At 43.7% G+C, this 17,045-nt stretch overlaps 1 protein-coding gene across 3 annotated transcripts in view; it reads left to right on the forward strand.

Annotated features, from left to right (window-relative positions):
• The window catches only part of LOC112254232 (caM kinase-like vesicle-associated protein), a 41,144-nt gene extending 31,972 nt beyond the window's left edge, over positions 1–9,172 (forward strand). For 2 of the 3 annotated variants that reach the window (XM_024426591.2, XM_024426590.2), the window contains exons 2-11: positions 147–283; positions 432–563; positions 5,523–5,597; positions 5,929–6,067; positions 6,315–6,435; positions 6,594–6,669; positions 6,785–6,921; positions 7,094–7,172; positions 7,259–7,346; positions 7,523–9,172. In XM_024426591.2, the coding sequence (XP_024282359.1) occupies positions 189–283; positions 432–563; positions 5,523–5,597; positions 5,929–6,067; positions 6,315–6,435; positions 6,594–6,669; positions 6,785–6,921; positions 7,094–7,172; positions 7,259–7,346; positions 7,523–7,876 (1,296 nt within the window). In that variant the 5' untranslated portion in view covers positions 147–188 and the 3' untranslated portion in view covers positions 7,877–9,172. Of the gene's footprint in view, positions 1–144; positions 284–431; positions 564–5,522; positions 5,598–5,928; positions 6,068–6,314; positions 6,436–6,593; positions 6,670–6,784; positions 6,922–7,093; positions 7,173–7,258; positions 7,347–7,522 lie in introns of those variants that run through there. The other variant, XM_024426592.2, reaches the window with a different exon arrangement.
• Positions 9,173–17,045: the final 7,873 nt, after the last annotated feature.

Here is a 17,045-nt window from a genome sequence, read left to right on the forward strand (position 1 = left end):
GCTCTTATTCAGATGTTTAGTAGTGAGATGGAACTCGTACCTATGACCGCAGCACAGCCACGTGAAATAAGTTGTTTAACGTGCCTTCTCATGTACAATTGCTTTCATGTGTATTGTAGCAACAATGTGCTCGGTCTTGTTAACAGGTGGTGCTGGTGTGAATTCCCTGTGAAGGGCAGGAGCTTGCCATGCCATTTGGCTGTTTGACACTCGGGGAGAAGAAGGATTACAACAATCCCTCAGAGGTGACTGATAAATATGACCTTGGACAAATTGTCAAATCGTGAGTATTCCTTCACGACGTCTAAACGACTGTTGCATTCTGGGACTGTGGCTTAATAGGAACACACATGCCTCTTCCTTTCAGTAGAAGATTTGGCCGTTTTAAAATCTTTCTCTTGTTTGTTCTTGTGTGTGGTCCTGATTTTAAGGGAGGAGTTCTGTGAGATCTTCAGAGCGAAGGATAAGAACACACTCAAAATGTTCACCTGTAAAAAGTTTTTGAAAAAGGACGGGAGGAAAGTGAGGAAAGCTGCCAAGAATGAAATTGTGATCTTGAATATGTGAGTGAAATTCCGTTTTTGGCTTATTCATTAATGCAAAGCTTTATCCTTGGCGTCTGAAATGCCACAGGAAAGCATGAATCATTCTGTTACGATTATCTATAGTTTTACAATTCACATGTATGCAATTGAAATGGGGGGGGCGCAGTAGAGATAGTTAACAGAAATTAGTTAATAATGGTTACTAAATACTAACGTTCTTGTTTCCATAGCATCCTCATAATGTTTCCATAACATCTCTATAACATTCCCATAAACACCAGTCCTGTTCAGCTTGAATGATCCATTTGCCTAATTAAAAAAATAAGCTTTGGTAGTGAGACCAATCTCATGTTTGAATTCATTAACCAGAATTTCACTGGAATTGGAAATGGTCCACTCTCCATACATAACAAAATATAATCATTAATCCACTCCTACAATATCACAAATAATGTCTGTTTTTAATGCCTATTTGTACCTTTTTGCCTATATGGAGAGTGGTCCAAGTTGAGCTATTTTCTACATTCAGTATCCCTCTGTCAAGGGAAATATAGTATTCTTTCGAGCAAAGATATCTACATATAGTATATTTCAAGATGTTGTGTATCCCCCCCCGAAATCCGAATTCATGTAAACATTACAGTTTTGAAAACATAGCTTGTCCCAAAAAAGTGGTCTCTTGACACAATTTACCCCGGGTATGGATTGAGTTAACCACCTTCAAATGTATGTACTGAGTGAAATGTTACCGCTACCTTTTTAAAAGCATGTCTATCTTTATTTCCCAATAGCAATTGCTTTTCTGTCTTTCAATCATTTTAAGCATCTTTTAACAGAGGCTTAACACCTAACACTTTGTACTTAAAAAAAAACACTTTTGACATAGGCCATGCCCTGTTGTTACCTCATATCCCAGTTATAATGCCTTTCATTACGCCTGGGAAGAAAACACTTAAATGTGCTCAACTTGCCTTTGGCTCAACCTACCCCAAGGTAAACATTTTGACTATATTAACCCACACAGCTACAATGATTCACTTTCATGCTAGGTTTAGAACCTCATATTGAACCTTATAGAGACCACAACTGATGTATGGAAACATCTTAAAAGTATCACCTTTGGTTCAGATACTAGCGTCATGAAACCTATACCACAATAAATTAAAGGTCTTCACGGATCCACCTGTACCCGAAGACCCAATCCAGGACCCGATCAGGTCCGGATCCAGAATTCTAAATAATGTCAAGGGTCTGGGTCAGATCTGAAATAATTGTCACGGGTCTCAGGTATGTGTAATTTTAGCTGACTTGTCCGGAAGGACCCGTACATATCCAGACCCGAATTCTGCAGTAGAGAGAGAGAGAGAAATTGTATAATTTATTCTGCTGATCTTTTCACGGGAGTGGTAGCTTGTCGTTCTCCAATCATAAGTCATCAAATTGTCATAGATCCTCCTTATGTGGCTAAATATAGGAGATACATGACCAAAAGTATATTGACACCTGCTTGTCGAACGTCTCATTCCAAATCATGGGCGTTACTATGGGATTGTTCCCCCCTTTGCCGCTATAACTCTTCTGGGAAGGCTTTCCACTAGAGGTTGGAACATTGCTGCAAGGACTTGCTTCCATTCAGCCACAAGAGCATTAGTGAGGTCGGGCACTGATGTTGGGCGATTAGGCCTGGCTCACAGTCAGGGTTCCAATTCATCCCAAAGGTGTTCGATGAAGTTGAGGTCAGGGCTCTTTGCAGGCCAGTCAAGTTCTTCCACACCGATCTCGACAAACCATTTCTGTATGGACCTCGCTTCGTGCACGGGGGCATTGTAATGCTGAAAGAGGAAAGGGCCTTCGCCAAAATGTTGCCACAAAGATAGAAGCACAGAATCATCTAGAATGTTATCGTATGCTGCAGCGTTAAGATTTGCCTTCTCTGAAACTAAGGGGGCTAGCCTATAACCATAACCATAAAAAACAGCCCCTGACCAGTACCACAGTTGGTACTACGCGTTTCGGCAGGTAGCATTCTCCTGGCACCCGCCAAACCCAGTTTCGTCCGTCGGACTGCCAGATGGCTGACCATGTAAATCCATTTCATGAAGCTCCCAATGAACATTGTTTCCGGAGGCCGTTTGGAACTCGGTAAGTGTTGCAAATACGGACAGACTATTTTTACGCACTACGCACTTCAGCGGCCCCGTTCTGTGATCTTTTGTGGTCTACCAATTTGCGGCTGAGCCCGTTGTTGCTCCTACAGGTTCCCACTTCACAATAACAACACTTACAATTGTCCGGGACAGCTCTAGCAGGGCAGGAATTTGACAAACTCACTTGTTGGAAAGGTGGCATCCTATGACGGTGTGACGATGAAAGTCACGGAGCTCTTCAGTAAGACCATTCTATTGCAATGTTTGTCTATGGAAATTGCATAGCAGTGTGCTCGATTTTATACACCTGTCATCAACAGTGTGGTTGAGATAGCCAAATCCAGTAATTTAAAAGGGTGTCCACATACTTTTGTACATATAATGTATCTAGTCAATGGAATATGGAATTACAATTACGAAATTAAAAGTTAGAGGATAGGCTACATCAACCAAGAGCCAACAGGTATGCTGCTACTTAATATTCGGAATGGAGTTGTTGTTATTTTAACTGTAAGAAGAGAAAGTGCAGCCTCAATTAGCCTAGCTTTCTAGCTAGTTTATCTACACTGAACAAAAATATAAATGCAACATGCAAAGTGTTGGTCCCATGTTTCATGAGCTGAAATAAAATATACCAGAAATGTTCCATTCGCACAAAAAGCTTACTTCTCTCAAATGTTATGCGCACATTTGTTTACTTCCCTGTTAGTGAGAATTTATCTTTTGCCAAGATAATCCATCCACCTGACAAGTGCGGCATGTCAAGAAGCTGATTAAACAAGATGGTCATTACACAGGTGCACCTTGTGCTGGGGACAATAAAAGGCCACTCTAAAAATGTGCAGTTTTGTCACACAACACAATGCCACAGATGTCTCAAGTCTTGTGGGAGCCTGCATTTGACATGCTGACGGCAGGAATGTCCACCAGAGCTGTTGCCAGATAATTGAATGTTAATTTCTCTACCATATGCCGCATCCAACGTTGTTTTAGAGAATTTGGCAGTACGTCCAACCGGCCTCATAACCGCAGACCACGTGCAATCACGACAGCACAAGACCTCCGCATCCGGCTTCTTCACCTGCGGCATCATCTGAGACAAGCCACCCGGACAGCTGATGAAATTGTGGGTTTGCACAACTGAGGAATTTCTGCACACAGTCTCAGGAAAGCTCATGTGCATGCTCGTCGTCCCCACCAGGGTCTTCACCTGACTGTAGTTTGGCGTCGTAACCAACTTCAGTGGGCAAATTCTCACCTTTGACTGCCACTGGCATGCTGGAGAAGGGTGCTCTTCACGGATGAATCCCGGTTTCAACTCTACTGGGCAGATGTTTTGGGCGAGCGGTTTGCTGATTTTGAACAAAATGATTAATGGACAATGAACACAGTTGCCTTTCATTCACGGCTATTTTAATACACAGACAAGATCGATCGACGAGATCCTGAGGCCCATCGTCGTGCCATTCATCCGCTGCCATCACCTCATGTTTCAGCATGATAATGCACGGCCCCATGTCGCCAGGATCTGTACACAATTCCTGGAAGCTAAAAATGTCCCAGTTCTTCCATGGACGGCATATTCACCAGACATGTCACCCACTGAACATGTTTGGGATCCTCGGGATCGACTTGAACAACGGCGTGTTCCAGTTCCCACCGCTATCCAGCAACCTCACACAAGAATTGAAGAAGAGTGGGACAACATTCTACAGGCCACATCAACTCTATGCGAAGGAGAAGTGTCGAACTGCATGAGGCAAATGGTGGTCATACCAGATACTGACTGGTTTTCTGATCCACGCTCCTCTGTTTTTATTTAAGGTATCTGTAACTAACAGATGCATATCTGTATTCCCAATCATGTGAAATCCTTAGATTAGGGCCTAATGATTTTTTTTTATTAGACTGATTTCCTTATATGAACTGTAACTGAGTAAAATCTTTGGAATTGTTGCATGTTGCGTTGATATTTTTGTTCAGAGTATCTTCTCGGTTTGATGTAGTCAAGACTGGTACTATGTAATCATATTGGATGATAAATAACCTATCTATGGCAGGTATTATTCTACTATAGCACGACTCGGCTTGGTTGGTTGCTGTCTCTCATCTCTCTCTCCCTCCTCCCTGCTCCCCATTTCACTCGCTCACAGTAACACTCTCCCATCCCCTCGTCTGCTAGAGCAGCAGCTCTCGCTCCCTCCTGTACCTCGCGCTTTATCAGCTCCTGTTGATAAAGTAGCTTAAACACTTGACTTTTCTGCTGCTTCCTTCACTCAGACCAGGTCTATAGGATACAGGTCTAGTTGTCCTCAGGTCCGTTCGGAACAGGTCTCTATATTAAAAATATGTTTTTATGCATATCGGGTCCGGGTGGGAAAGGTCAGGTCCATTTTGGAACGGGTCCAACTTCACAATAAATGTATTTGTACTTGTTGAAAATGTGTTTTTTTGGACCTAACTTCCTTACCCCTTCTTCCATGTGGTTTCTTCCTTTGCAGACTCCATGAAATATTAAATATTTGGTCAAGTTATACATTGTGTGTATGGTTTCCTAGAAACACGGGTGGCTCAACTTACCCCTTTGGCTCAATTTGCCCCACTCTCCCCTACTGATTTTATTTAGTGCATGAGTAGGCATTTCAGAATATGAATTTCACTTAAATTGTAAATGGTCCAATTCTCTAATGGTTATTAAGTCATTAAACCACTGATACAAATAATTACATGTCATATATTTTGATGATTGCTAGTTAATCTTATAATTGCTTGATATATAATATTGTCTTATGTCTTTCTCTGTTTCCTTCTGTGTCTCCCTTTTTAACAGGGTAAAACATCATAACATCCTCCAGCTGGTTGATGTCTTTGAAACTAGAAAGGAGTACTTCCTCTTCCTGGAGCTGTGAGTGTTATTGGAAATTATTGAATGATGTTGCTTATTTTTTTCATTTTTTGTACTCATTCCCTTGAAGTCATTGTGGTTCCCTCCCAGTTTACACCATTTTAAGGAGTGTACAAAAAGATAGCCTACATCCTGCAGACTTTTCAATGTATGCTTCCCTTTCTGAACCCCTGCGTGAAATGTCTATTTCCCATATTCTGCAGGAGAATCTCATCTTAGTCGTCTCATCTGAGAGTTGATTTGACTTATTGAGTGTTGCAAGAGGCCTACAGTACATTTGAATGATACAGAGAAAACCACTGTCATATCATATGTTGTATGTTCTCTGCAGAGCTACAGGCAGAGAGGTCTTTGACTGGATCTTAGACCAAGGCTACTACTCAGAGAAGGACACCAGCAACGTTGTCAGACAGGTGTTGGAAGCCGTGGCCTATTTGCACTCCCAGAGAATTGTCCACAGGAACCTCAAGGTATACTGCACACTCAGCACACTGCTCCCATCTAGTGTTGCATAGTGGCTATTACACCACAGGCCACTCACTTGGGTGCCAGCATTAGAAATTAAGCTACTTTGTCCTCTGCCTGAAATAAAAATGTATTGAATGGCACCCTGAGTAATTCTATAACCTGGCAATTATCTATATTTTGTCATGCTTTCTACATAACAAAAATGAATGATGATGTATTCAAATGTACACGTTGTTTTGTCTCACACAGCTGGAGAACCTGGTGTACTTCAACCGCCTGAAGCACTCCAAAATAGTGATCAGTGACTTCCACCTGGCCAAGCTGGAGAACGGACTCATCAAGGACCCCTGTGGAACCCCAGAGTACCTTGGTGAGGGGGTAGGGAGGAGAGCAGATCATAGACTTATGGGGGCAGATTGGTTTGGCATGAATGTTTGGCCAACTTTAGAGCCCGGACCCCATCTTGCTACCTCTGGGCATTCCATTTTCCTATTAATAAAATATTGGATTCTGGGTGTCTTCCTGCAGCTCCTGAGGTGGTGGGACGTCAGAGGTACGGAAGGCCAGTGGATTGCTGGGCCATCGGGGTCATCATGTATATTCTGTGAGTGTTCTTTACCACCTAAGTTCACTAAAGTTTACAGTGTCTTGCCCATGCAGTATTAATGTCATTGCCCATCTCAGGTGACTATCAAACGTCTCGTTTTCCCTTCCTCCAGCCTGTCAGGAAACCCCCCTTTCTACGACGAAACGGAAGATGAAGACTATGATAATCACGACAAAAACCTTTTCCGCAAGATTCTGTCGGGAGACTATGAGTTTGACTCACCGTACTGGGATGACATATCTGACTCAGGTATAAAGAGTCATGTTATTTCAAATCAGAATGCAGTACTACATATCACATTTTTAAACCAGTAAAGCAGCTAGATGGAAAAACTATGGTTCTTAGGCATGTCCACTTTATTGCACCAGAGGCGAGAAAGAGCAGATGTGTACTGTATCGTTCTTGTCGATTTCGTCCACAGCGAAAAGCCTGGTGTCATGTCTGATGGAAGTGGAGCAGGATCAAAGACTGACTGCACAGGAGGCCATCAACCATGAATGGTATGGATCCAAGATTGAAATGCATACCCATTTCTGTCTTCTCAGGTGTTTTGGTGGGTTTCCCGTTGACCTGTCCCTTGTTTCAGGATTTCTGGGAATGCAGCCTCCAACAAGAACATCAGGGATGGAGTGTGTGGGCAAATTGAAAAGAACTTTGCCAAAGCCAAGTGGAAGGTACTCTTCCTTTCTGTCAAACTAATGTAAAAAAATCATTTCTGAACTGGGCTACACCGTAGTATGCAAAATGCATGAATGTTGTGCATATGAAGTTCTATTCATTCACTGGACAGTCTGTTCAGTTAGATGATGGTGTTCTAAAAACATCCTTCTATGGTCTTGATCTTCCACAGAAAGCTGTAAGGGTCACAACCCTGATGAAGAGGCTTCGAGCTCCAGAACAGAGTGACTCCGGTGCCTCCAGCCCAGTTCCAGGGGCCACCGCTGGCCCTGTCACCCCGAGCAACACTCCAGTACCCCCAGCTGATGGTTCTGAGGGCACCCCTGCCAGCACAGAGGCCTCACTCACCCTCCAGGTTCCCTATTCACAGAATGCACCCACCATCATCACTCCTGGTTCCCCCTCCCAGCTCCAGCCCAGCCCAGCTCCTGAGGAGCCAGAGGCCGAGCCCCTGGAACGGTGTAACGGGGACTCAGCAGCACCACTCCAAACACCCCCACAAACACAGGAGGATCAGAATGGCTAGACAAAGCGGGACCATGTCCCCCACCACACACACCCTGTAAATAAGGTGCCGGCATGATTATCCAGAATCTGCTTAACGTCCCGCCCCACTCACCCTCTTGCAGCATTAGTGCAGCAGCATCTCACACAGTCTGTTCTATCTATCTGCACCCTGTGATTGGTTGAGTGGTCTGTCTATCTTTTCCTCTTACTCTTTTCCCCTCTAGTTTTGTTTATACTCATCCTTTTGGGGGAAAAAAAGAGTGAGGAATACATACCTCTAACATTTGTTTTGAGCAGGTCTAGCAAATTTCTGTCTCACACTTTCTCTTCACTTAATTACTTTTTATTTGATCGAATTCTCAATTCTATCAATGTATCGGTTTGAATCTGAATCACACCTTTAGTGAAATTCCTAGACACCTACATGTTTGTGATGGCCAGCCTCTTTGGTTCCTTAAAGGTCAACTTCGAGAGCAATCTCAAAATCTGTTTTCTGCTGTAACGTACCCAATGTGACTGAGAAATGGTCTGATAACTGCTTATATTCTCTCTGTATACTCCCTTTTCTTTGGAAAGAAGACGGAAACCTGGTGAGAAAATGTGTATGCTTGATTACTGATCCCAATAAAATAGTGTATCGGGCTTTATGAACATTTTGCAAATAGTAGCTCATGTTGTGTGTACGTTTAAGATCACGTCAAGCCTGTTAAAGTGTGTCATTTATGTCTTAAGCATCTTTTAGCTGAGCTGAAGTGCTGCCGAAGTATTATATATATATATATCTATGAACTGAGCAATATTCATATTGCTGTATAAAACTGTGACACTTTTCAGAATCTGATTTATTTGTGACTGATCAGTATGATTTATTTTTCATATGCCATGACCAGCCGGTTCCACTTGATTGCTTTTCAAATGACACATTCCTCGTTGATTTAAAAAAAAACGTGTCCCTATGTAGGTGTGGGACAGTAGAACATATTTTAAAACAGACTTTTTCACATGATTTTTTTTTTTTTGCCATTTCATTTTGCCCATGAATACCTGTAAAACATTTTCTTAATTCACTTTGACTGATTCATATCATGGGTACCACCACAAAACAAAGAGTAACAAATCAAAGCAATGATTTAATCAATCCTCACACGTTTAAAAAGTATTCTATAAGGTTAATGTATGGTGAATTATTTAACAATATGCTTGTATTATGCATTTATTTAGCGAATGTACTTTTTCTTGTATTTTGAGTCACGTCCCATTTGTAGTCTGTATTTCTTGACTGTAAATCTAAAATAAAATGTATTGTGATTCACAAGTTATAATATATATTTTTGATACACAATGTACTGTATGGGTTCTGCAGCTGTGCTAAAAAGGTGAGTTGGAATACTATGTGTAGGTTTATGGTCCAGTAGCTATCAAAGGAGAAATAAACGTATCATCATCATTTCCAGAAAATACATTCTCTGTCATCACATCCTGCATTAGGGGAGGCTGAAATTTACACAGACAAAAAAAATGCATTTGATTGTCTATGTAGCTACTGTAGCAAGAAAGCTAGTAATGTGACTATACTTGTGTTACTTATATTTATTTGTGGTGTTGGTTTGTGTTACTTATATTTATTTGTGGTGTTGGCTTGTGTTACTTGTGTATTATTAAAAGTTGCAGGTTGAGGTTTGTCACAAATGGTGGCTCACACTGCTTTTCCAACTTGCTCAAGACCAACTGAGCATATGTCGTTCGATCACCACTACCAGACAAGTTTATTAAAAGTTTATAAAAAGTAGTGGGGGGGGGGTCCTATTAATAGGCTATTTGGAATTGTTTTAAGAATGTCATACCAAGGATCATTTTGCTATTTCATTTTGAATTTTAAGACCCCTTGAAGTATTAATTGTTTTTATTTTTATAATATTTAATTAACATTTTTATTTGGCCTTACTGCTATTATCCCATATAAATTTAATAACAGATTCACTACATGGAACAGATAGTCCCCCCCAAAAAAAAAAAAAATGAAAAGGAAGTGTGTCATATCTGAGAGATATAAGAAAGATGTGTTTACTTCAATACATTTTTTCCACTGGTACTTGGGGACCTTCAGAAGAGTCTTGTGAGGCCTGTGGCCCTCAAAACAACTGACATAAATGATTCAGACCTCTTGACTTTTCCCACATTTGGGACTTCTTGGGTATGACGCTTCAAGCTTTGCACACCTGTATTTGGGGAGTTTCTCCCATTCTTCTCTGTAGATCCACTCAAGCGCTGTCAGGTTGGATTGGGAGCGTCGCTACACAATATTTTCAGGTCTCTCCAGAGATGTTCGATCAGGTTCAAGTCTGGGCTCTGGCTGGGCCCCACAAAGATATTCAGAGATTTGTCCCGAAGCTACTTCTGCATTGTCTTGGCTGTGTGCTTAGGGTTGTTGTTCTGTTGGATGGTGAACCTTTGCCCCAGTCTGAGGTCCTGAGCGATCCGTTTATCTTTCCGTCGATCCTTGCTAGTCTCCCAGTCCCTGCCGCTGAAAAACATCCCCACAGCACGATGCTGCACCACCATGTTTCACCAATGGGATGGTGCAAGGTTTCCTCCAGGAGTAATATTTTTGTCATTCAGGTCAAAGAGTTCAATCTTGGTTTCATCAGACCAGAGAATCTTGTTTCTCATGGTCTGAGAGTCCTCTAGGTGTCTTTGGATAAACTCCAAGCGGGCTGTCATGTGCCTTTTACTGAGGAGTGGATTCCGTCTTGCCACTCTACCATAAAGGCCTGATTGGTGGAGTGCTGCAGAGATGGTTGTCCTTTTGGAAGGTTGTCCTTCTGGAAGGTTCTCCAATCTCCACAGAGGAACTCTGGAGCTCTGTCAAAGTAACCATCATGTTCTTGGTCACCTCCCTGACCAAGGCCCTTCTCCACCGACTGCTCAGTTTGGCTAGGAAGAGTCTTGGTGGTTCCAAACTTCTCCCATTTAAAAATGATGGAGGCCACTGTGTTCTTGGGGATCTTCAATGCTGCAGACATGTTTTGGTACCCTTCCCCAGATCTGTGCTATATTCACAATCCTGTCTCGGAGCTCTACAGACAATTTCTTCAACCTCATGGCTTGGTTTTTGCTCTGATATGCACTGTCAACTGTGGGACCTTATTTGGTTCAGCTGCCTGTAGTCTTTCCAGATCATGTCCAATCGATTGAATTTACCACAGGTGGACTCCACTCAAGTTGTATAAACATCTCAAGGATGATCAATGGGAAACAGGATGCACCTGAGCTCAATTTTGAGTCTCATAGGAAAGGGTCTGAATACCTATGTAAATAAGGTATTTCTGTTTTGAATTTTGCAAACATTTCTAAAAACCTGTTTTTGCTTTGTCATTATGGGGTATTGTGTGTAGATTGTTGAGGAAATTATTTTATTTAATCCATTTGAGAATAAGGCTGTAACTTAACAAAATGTGGGAAAAGTCAAGGGGTCTGAATACTTTCCGAATGCACTGTACGTATTCGTGAGAATCTCATGTTTACATAGAGGGGTCATAATCGTTTGTAGGCAATCCATTCTGACACTACAGAAGATTTTGTGAGAAGACTGATTTTCGGGATGTGTCATGGTCTGACAAACACCGCTCTAGCTCTGTCACCTTTCGCCATAGATGCAGAAGTGCGACAATGGTGGATGGTGGATGGTGGATTGAGATGCATCCAAAACAAAAAAACAGATACACATAGTCTCTAGCTTATTACGCTTATTCGATTCCCGCGGGGGTGCGGACATCCACTCTAGGAGGTTTTAACAGAGAGGAAGAAGCAAAGCGAGAGACTCCACTCCTGTCAAAATCTGTCCATGCGAGAATATAGCAATAAACAGACCAAGTGGGGAGATGTTGCTGTCCATAGTTTAGTCACACTCGATATCTCAGACACCACTGGCCCGATTTTGACGAAACTTAGGTGAATGATGCGTGTTGCCATAGAGATCTGGCATTTACAACAATGAACTGATTAGCACAAGAGGGGCGCTATAGTAATCAACTGAAATTTCGAACAAGCATATCTCCTGTCCCGTTTGAGATAGACATGACCTTTTGTACATACATGCAACATGTTTCCCATAAGTACTTATAAGCTCATCACCATTACATTTTCTACATCTCCTGTCTCTTTTGAGCTACTGTTATGGTATTTTGTACATAAGGTACCTGTCAAAAGTTGACACACCTACTCATTCAAGGGTTTATTTTTATTTTTTACTATCTTCTATATTGCAGAATAATACTGGAGACATTAAAACTATGAAATAACACATATTGGATCATGTAGCAATCGAAAAAATTGTTCATCAAATCAAAATATATTTTATATTTGAGATTATTCAAAATAGCCCCCCTTTGCCTTGATGACAGCTTTGCACACTCTTGGTATTCTCTCAACCAGCTTCATGAGGTAGTCACCTGGAATACGATTTCAATTAACAGGTGGTCCGTGTTAAAAGTTAATTTGTGGAATTTCTTTCTTTCTTAATGAGTTTGATCCAATCAGCTGTGATGTGACAAGGTAGGGGTGGTATACAAAACATAGCCCTATTTGGTAAAAGACCAAGTCCATATTATGGCAAGAACAGCTCAAATAAGCAAAGAGTAAAGGACACTATTAATAAGAAGAGACCTGCTTGGGCCAAGAAACACAAGCAATGGACATTAGACCGGTGGAAATCTGTCCTTTGGTCTGATGAGTCCAAATTTGAGATTCTCCCCCACATATATAGCATTCTATTCTAAACGCGGAGACGACTAGCCCGGTACTACATCTCGTAGTCGTACTCGTGTAGCTTTTCTATCCAGCTGGCCCTGTGGTTCTCAAAAGTTGAGGAGCCAGGTGAGTGAGCCATGGTCAGTAAAGAAGAGGCCTTAGGTCCCGTAGAGGTATGATCAGAAATGATGGAGTTTGTCGACCACAGCCAACAACTCTTGAATTGTGACAAAGTAGTTGCGCTCTGCAAGGTTGAGGCTCCGACTGTAGAAGGCCACCACCCGTTCACCATCTGGCCCCTCCTGCGACAGAACAGCCCCAATGCCCACATTGCTGGCATCTGTATCCATGATCAATGGGTGCTGAGGGTTAGGGTACGCAAGGACCGCAGTCTTGATAAGGACCTCCCACAGTTAAGTGAATTGCGGCCGCTCAGTCCTCATCCCAGTCAAACCGCTGGTCCTTGTTTGTAGAGGGCTGTCTACTGTTGCAAAGTCCTTGATGAACTTCCGGTAGTAAGAAGCTAGGCCAACAAAGCTTCTCAACTCGGTGAGGTCCTTTGGGACTGACCAGTGCTTAACCGCCACTACTTTGGCTTGATCACCTGCGACTCCATCTGCCCCTGACAACATGGCCCAGGAACCTGATCTGCCGCTGCAGTAGGTTACACTTCTTGGGATTTAGCTTGAGTCCTGCCTAACAGAATGCGCGTATGACATCACATAGGTTCGCCAGAGCTCCCTGGAAGTCCGCAGTAGGCACAAGGAGGTCATCCAGGTAGACCACACACTTGTTGCAGAGGATTGCACACATCACCTGCTCCATAAGAAGCTCAAAGGTTGGTGGAGTGTTGCAGAGCCTGAAGGGCACCATGGTGAACTGCCACAGTCCCTGTCCAATCGAAAAGGTGGTCTTCGGCCTGGCTTCTGGGGCAAACTCCACTTGCCAATAACTGCTGCAGAGGTCAAGGGAACTGCATCACAGTGGCCCTGTGATTTCATCTATGTGTGTGTGTGTGGGGGGGGGGGTGGAATCCTTCCCAGTCACATAGTTCAGCTGCCTGTAGTCTGCACAGAAACGCCACAAGCTGTCCATCTTCTTGACAAGGACTACAGGGGCCGCCCGAGGGCTGTTGAATGGCTTGATGAAACTTGTATCCACCATCTCTTGGATCTTCTGCTCTGTTTCCTCTCTTCGCCAGTGGCAAGCGATGGGGCCACAAACGGATAGGTTCTGCATTGCCAGTATCAATAGAGTGCTGGACCAGACGGATTCTCCAGTAGTCTTCATCTCATGCTGCAAAGACATCCACAAACTGCAAGCAGTGTTTCCAACTTCTCCCATTGATCAGGCTCCAGACCTTCCGAACACCTCTTCCCTTGTTCCCGCACAGCTTGCTGGGTAGTTTCTGAAGGTACGTTCACTCTGCCACTTCTCATCTGCTGGGGCACACTCACCTGTTCAGGGGACATCAACTGCTCCTTCTCATCTGGAGGAAGGATTTTTCTGGGGCTGTCTGTCCACAATTCCCTTGCTTTATTCCACTGCTTTGAAATTCCATCACAGAGACTTTCATCTGGAGGTTCCCTGTTCCAACATCTAGGCATGCCCCTGCTTGACTGAGGAAATCAACCCTAGGATGTAGTCACCTTGGATATCGGCCAACCAGAACTTGTGCTCCAACGAGACATTGCTGACTGTCACAGATAAGGACCTCTGACCCTTCACGACCGCAAGCTCCCGTCACTGTGCGAAGACATACAGAGGTAGAGGCCTGGAACAACACCAGGCTGAACAAGGGCTATCGTGGAATCTGTGTCAATCAACGCCTTCCAGGCCTCCCCGCTGATGCTGCATGGAAGGTAGATGCCCTGCATCTGGCCTAAACAACAAACTCCATATTCCAGCTCAACAAGGGGTCAGGGGACTGGGATGAAGTTCCCATCGTCATTATCCCAATGGCAATTCTTGTCAACTCAGGTGTGGGCAAGGGCTGAACCAAATCTCTGCCTTAAGGTGGTAGTTAGGGCGGTGTAGTCCCTCCACTGGTCAGAGCTGAGGTCTAGTACATCCCCTACAGGGACAAGCTGCACAGCCATTTCCTCTTCAGCCCATCCATTTTACCACATGGCTAGCTGAAACTGGGCTAGGTAGGGTTCCTAGGACTCCACTTCCCATAGCAGGCAAACTTCACTGTCCGGATGGGCACCTTATTCCTTGGATCACTTCCCGCTGAGACTCAGCACCTGGAGCAGAGTGCTAATTTCCTCCTCTTCTTGCCCAGTCTTCTTCATCTGATGCTTCACAGGCTTGGGTGTATAGCTATCCCAGTTCTGACACCAATGTAATGGTGACTGTCTAGTAGACATTTTGGTATCACAGGCACTTACTGTATGTCAAATCCTGAAAAGGTTCTACAGCTGTACCATTGAGAGCATATTGACTGGCTGCATCACTGCTTGGTATGGCAATAGCACCGCCCTCGATCGCATGGCGCTAAAGAGGGTTGTGTGGACAGCCCAGTACATCACTGGGGCCGAGCTCCTTGCCATCCAGGACCTCTATATCAGGCGGTCTGAAAAGAAGGCCCGGAAAATCGTCAAAGACTCCAACCACCCGAGCCGTAGACAATTTTCTCTGCCGCCGCATAGCAAGAGGTACTGGTGCATCAAGTCTGACACCAACACGCTCTTGAACAGCTTCTATCCCCAAGCAATACGACTGATAAATAGCTAACAAATTAGCTACACGGACTGCCTGAGTAACCTCTTTATTTACCTTTATTTCCATCCTTGCTGTAACGATGTGCGCTGAGTCGGGGAAGCAAGTTCAGGGAGTGAGTGTTTTAATAAATAAACGTAGCATAATACAAAACAAGAAAACACGAACAGAGCAGCAACATGACACAGAAACAGAAACAATGACGACTGGGGAAGAAACCAAAGGGAGTGACATATAAAGGGCAGGTAATCGAGGAGGTGATGGAGTCCAGGTGAGTGTCATAATGCGCTGGTGCGCATCACGATGGTGACAGGTGAGCACCATAACGAGCAGCCTGGTGACCTAGAGGCCGGAGATGGAGCACATGTGACACTTGCACTATTTCAAAGCACACCGATAGGGCCCTACACACTCACATACATTGTCACTCCAACACACAAACAAACACTCACTCCATCATTTGCCCACTCAAACATAATATGCACATACATTTATACTGACTCTACGCACCTGCACACCAACTCACATACAAACTGCTGCTACTTTATCTTATTTCCTGTTGCCTTGGCCACTTACCCCTATACATATCAACCTCCATCACTCCAGCAAATCACATTGTAGGATTTTTAATGAATTTATTTGCCATTTATGGTGGAAAATAATGATTTGGTCACCGACCATCAAGCAAGATTTCTGGCTCTCGCAGACCTGTAACTTCTTCTTTTAAAGGCTCCTCTGTCCTCCACTCGTTACCTGTATTAATGGCACCTGTTTGAACTTGTTATCAGTATAAAAGACACCTGTCCACAACCTCAAACAGTCACACTCCAAACTCCACTATGACCAAGACCAAAGAGCTGTCAAAGGACACCAGAAACAAAATTGTAGACCTGCACCAGGCAGGGAAGACTGAATCTGCAATAGGTATGCAGCTTGGTTTGAAGAAATCAACTGTGGGAGCAATTATTAGGAAATGGAAGACATACAAGACCACTGAGAATCTCCCTCGATCTGGGGCTCCACGCAAGATCTCACCCCGTGGGGTCAAAATGATCACAAGAACGGTGAGCAAAAATCCCAGAACCACATGGGGGGACCTAGTGAATGACCTGCAGAGAGCTGGGACCAAAGTAACAAAGCCTACCATCAGTAACACAATACGCCGCCAGGGACTCAAATCCTGCAGTGCCAGACGTGTCCCCCTGCTTAAGCCAGTACATGTCCAGGCCCGTCTGAAGTTTGCTAGAGAGCATTTGGATGATCCAGAAGAAGATTGGGAGAATGTCATATGGTCAGATGAAACCAAAATATAACTTTTTGGTAAAAAATCAACACGATGTGTTTGGAGGACAAAGAATGCTGAGTTGCATCCAAAGAACACCATACCTACTGTGAAGCATGGGGGTGGAAACATCATGCTTTGGGGCTGTTTTTCTGCAAAGGGACCAGGATGACTGATCCGTGTAAAGGAAAGAATGAATGGGGCCATGTATCGTGAGATTTTGAGTGAAAACCTCCTTCCATCAGAAAGGGCATTGAAGATGAAACGTGGCTGGGTCTTTCAGCATGACAATGATCCCAAACACACCGCCCGGGCAACAAAGGAGTGGCTTCGTAAGAAGCATTTCAAGGTCCTGGAGTGGCCTAGCCATTCTCCAGATCTCAACCCCATAGAAAATCTTTGGAGGGAGTTGAAAGTCCGTGTTGCCCAGCAACAG

Source organism: Oncorhynchus tshawytscha, linkage group LG07 (genome assembly GCF_018296145.1).
Source record: "Oncorhynchus tshawytscha isolate Ot180627B linkage group LG07, Otsh_v2.0, whole genome shotgun sequence".
Taxonomy (NCBI): domain Eukaryota; kingdom Metazoa; phylum Chordata; class Actinopteri; order Salmoniformes; family Salmonidae; genus Oncorhynchus; species Oncorhynchus tshawytscha.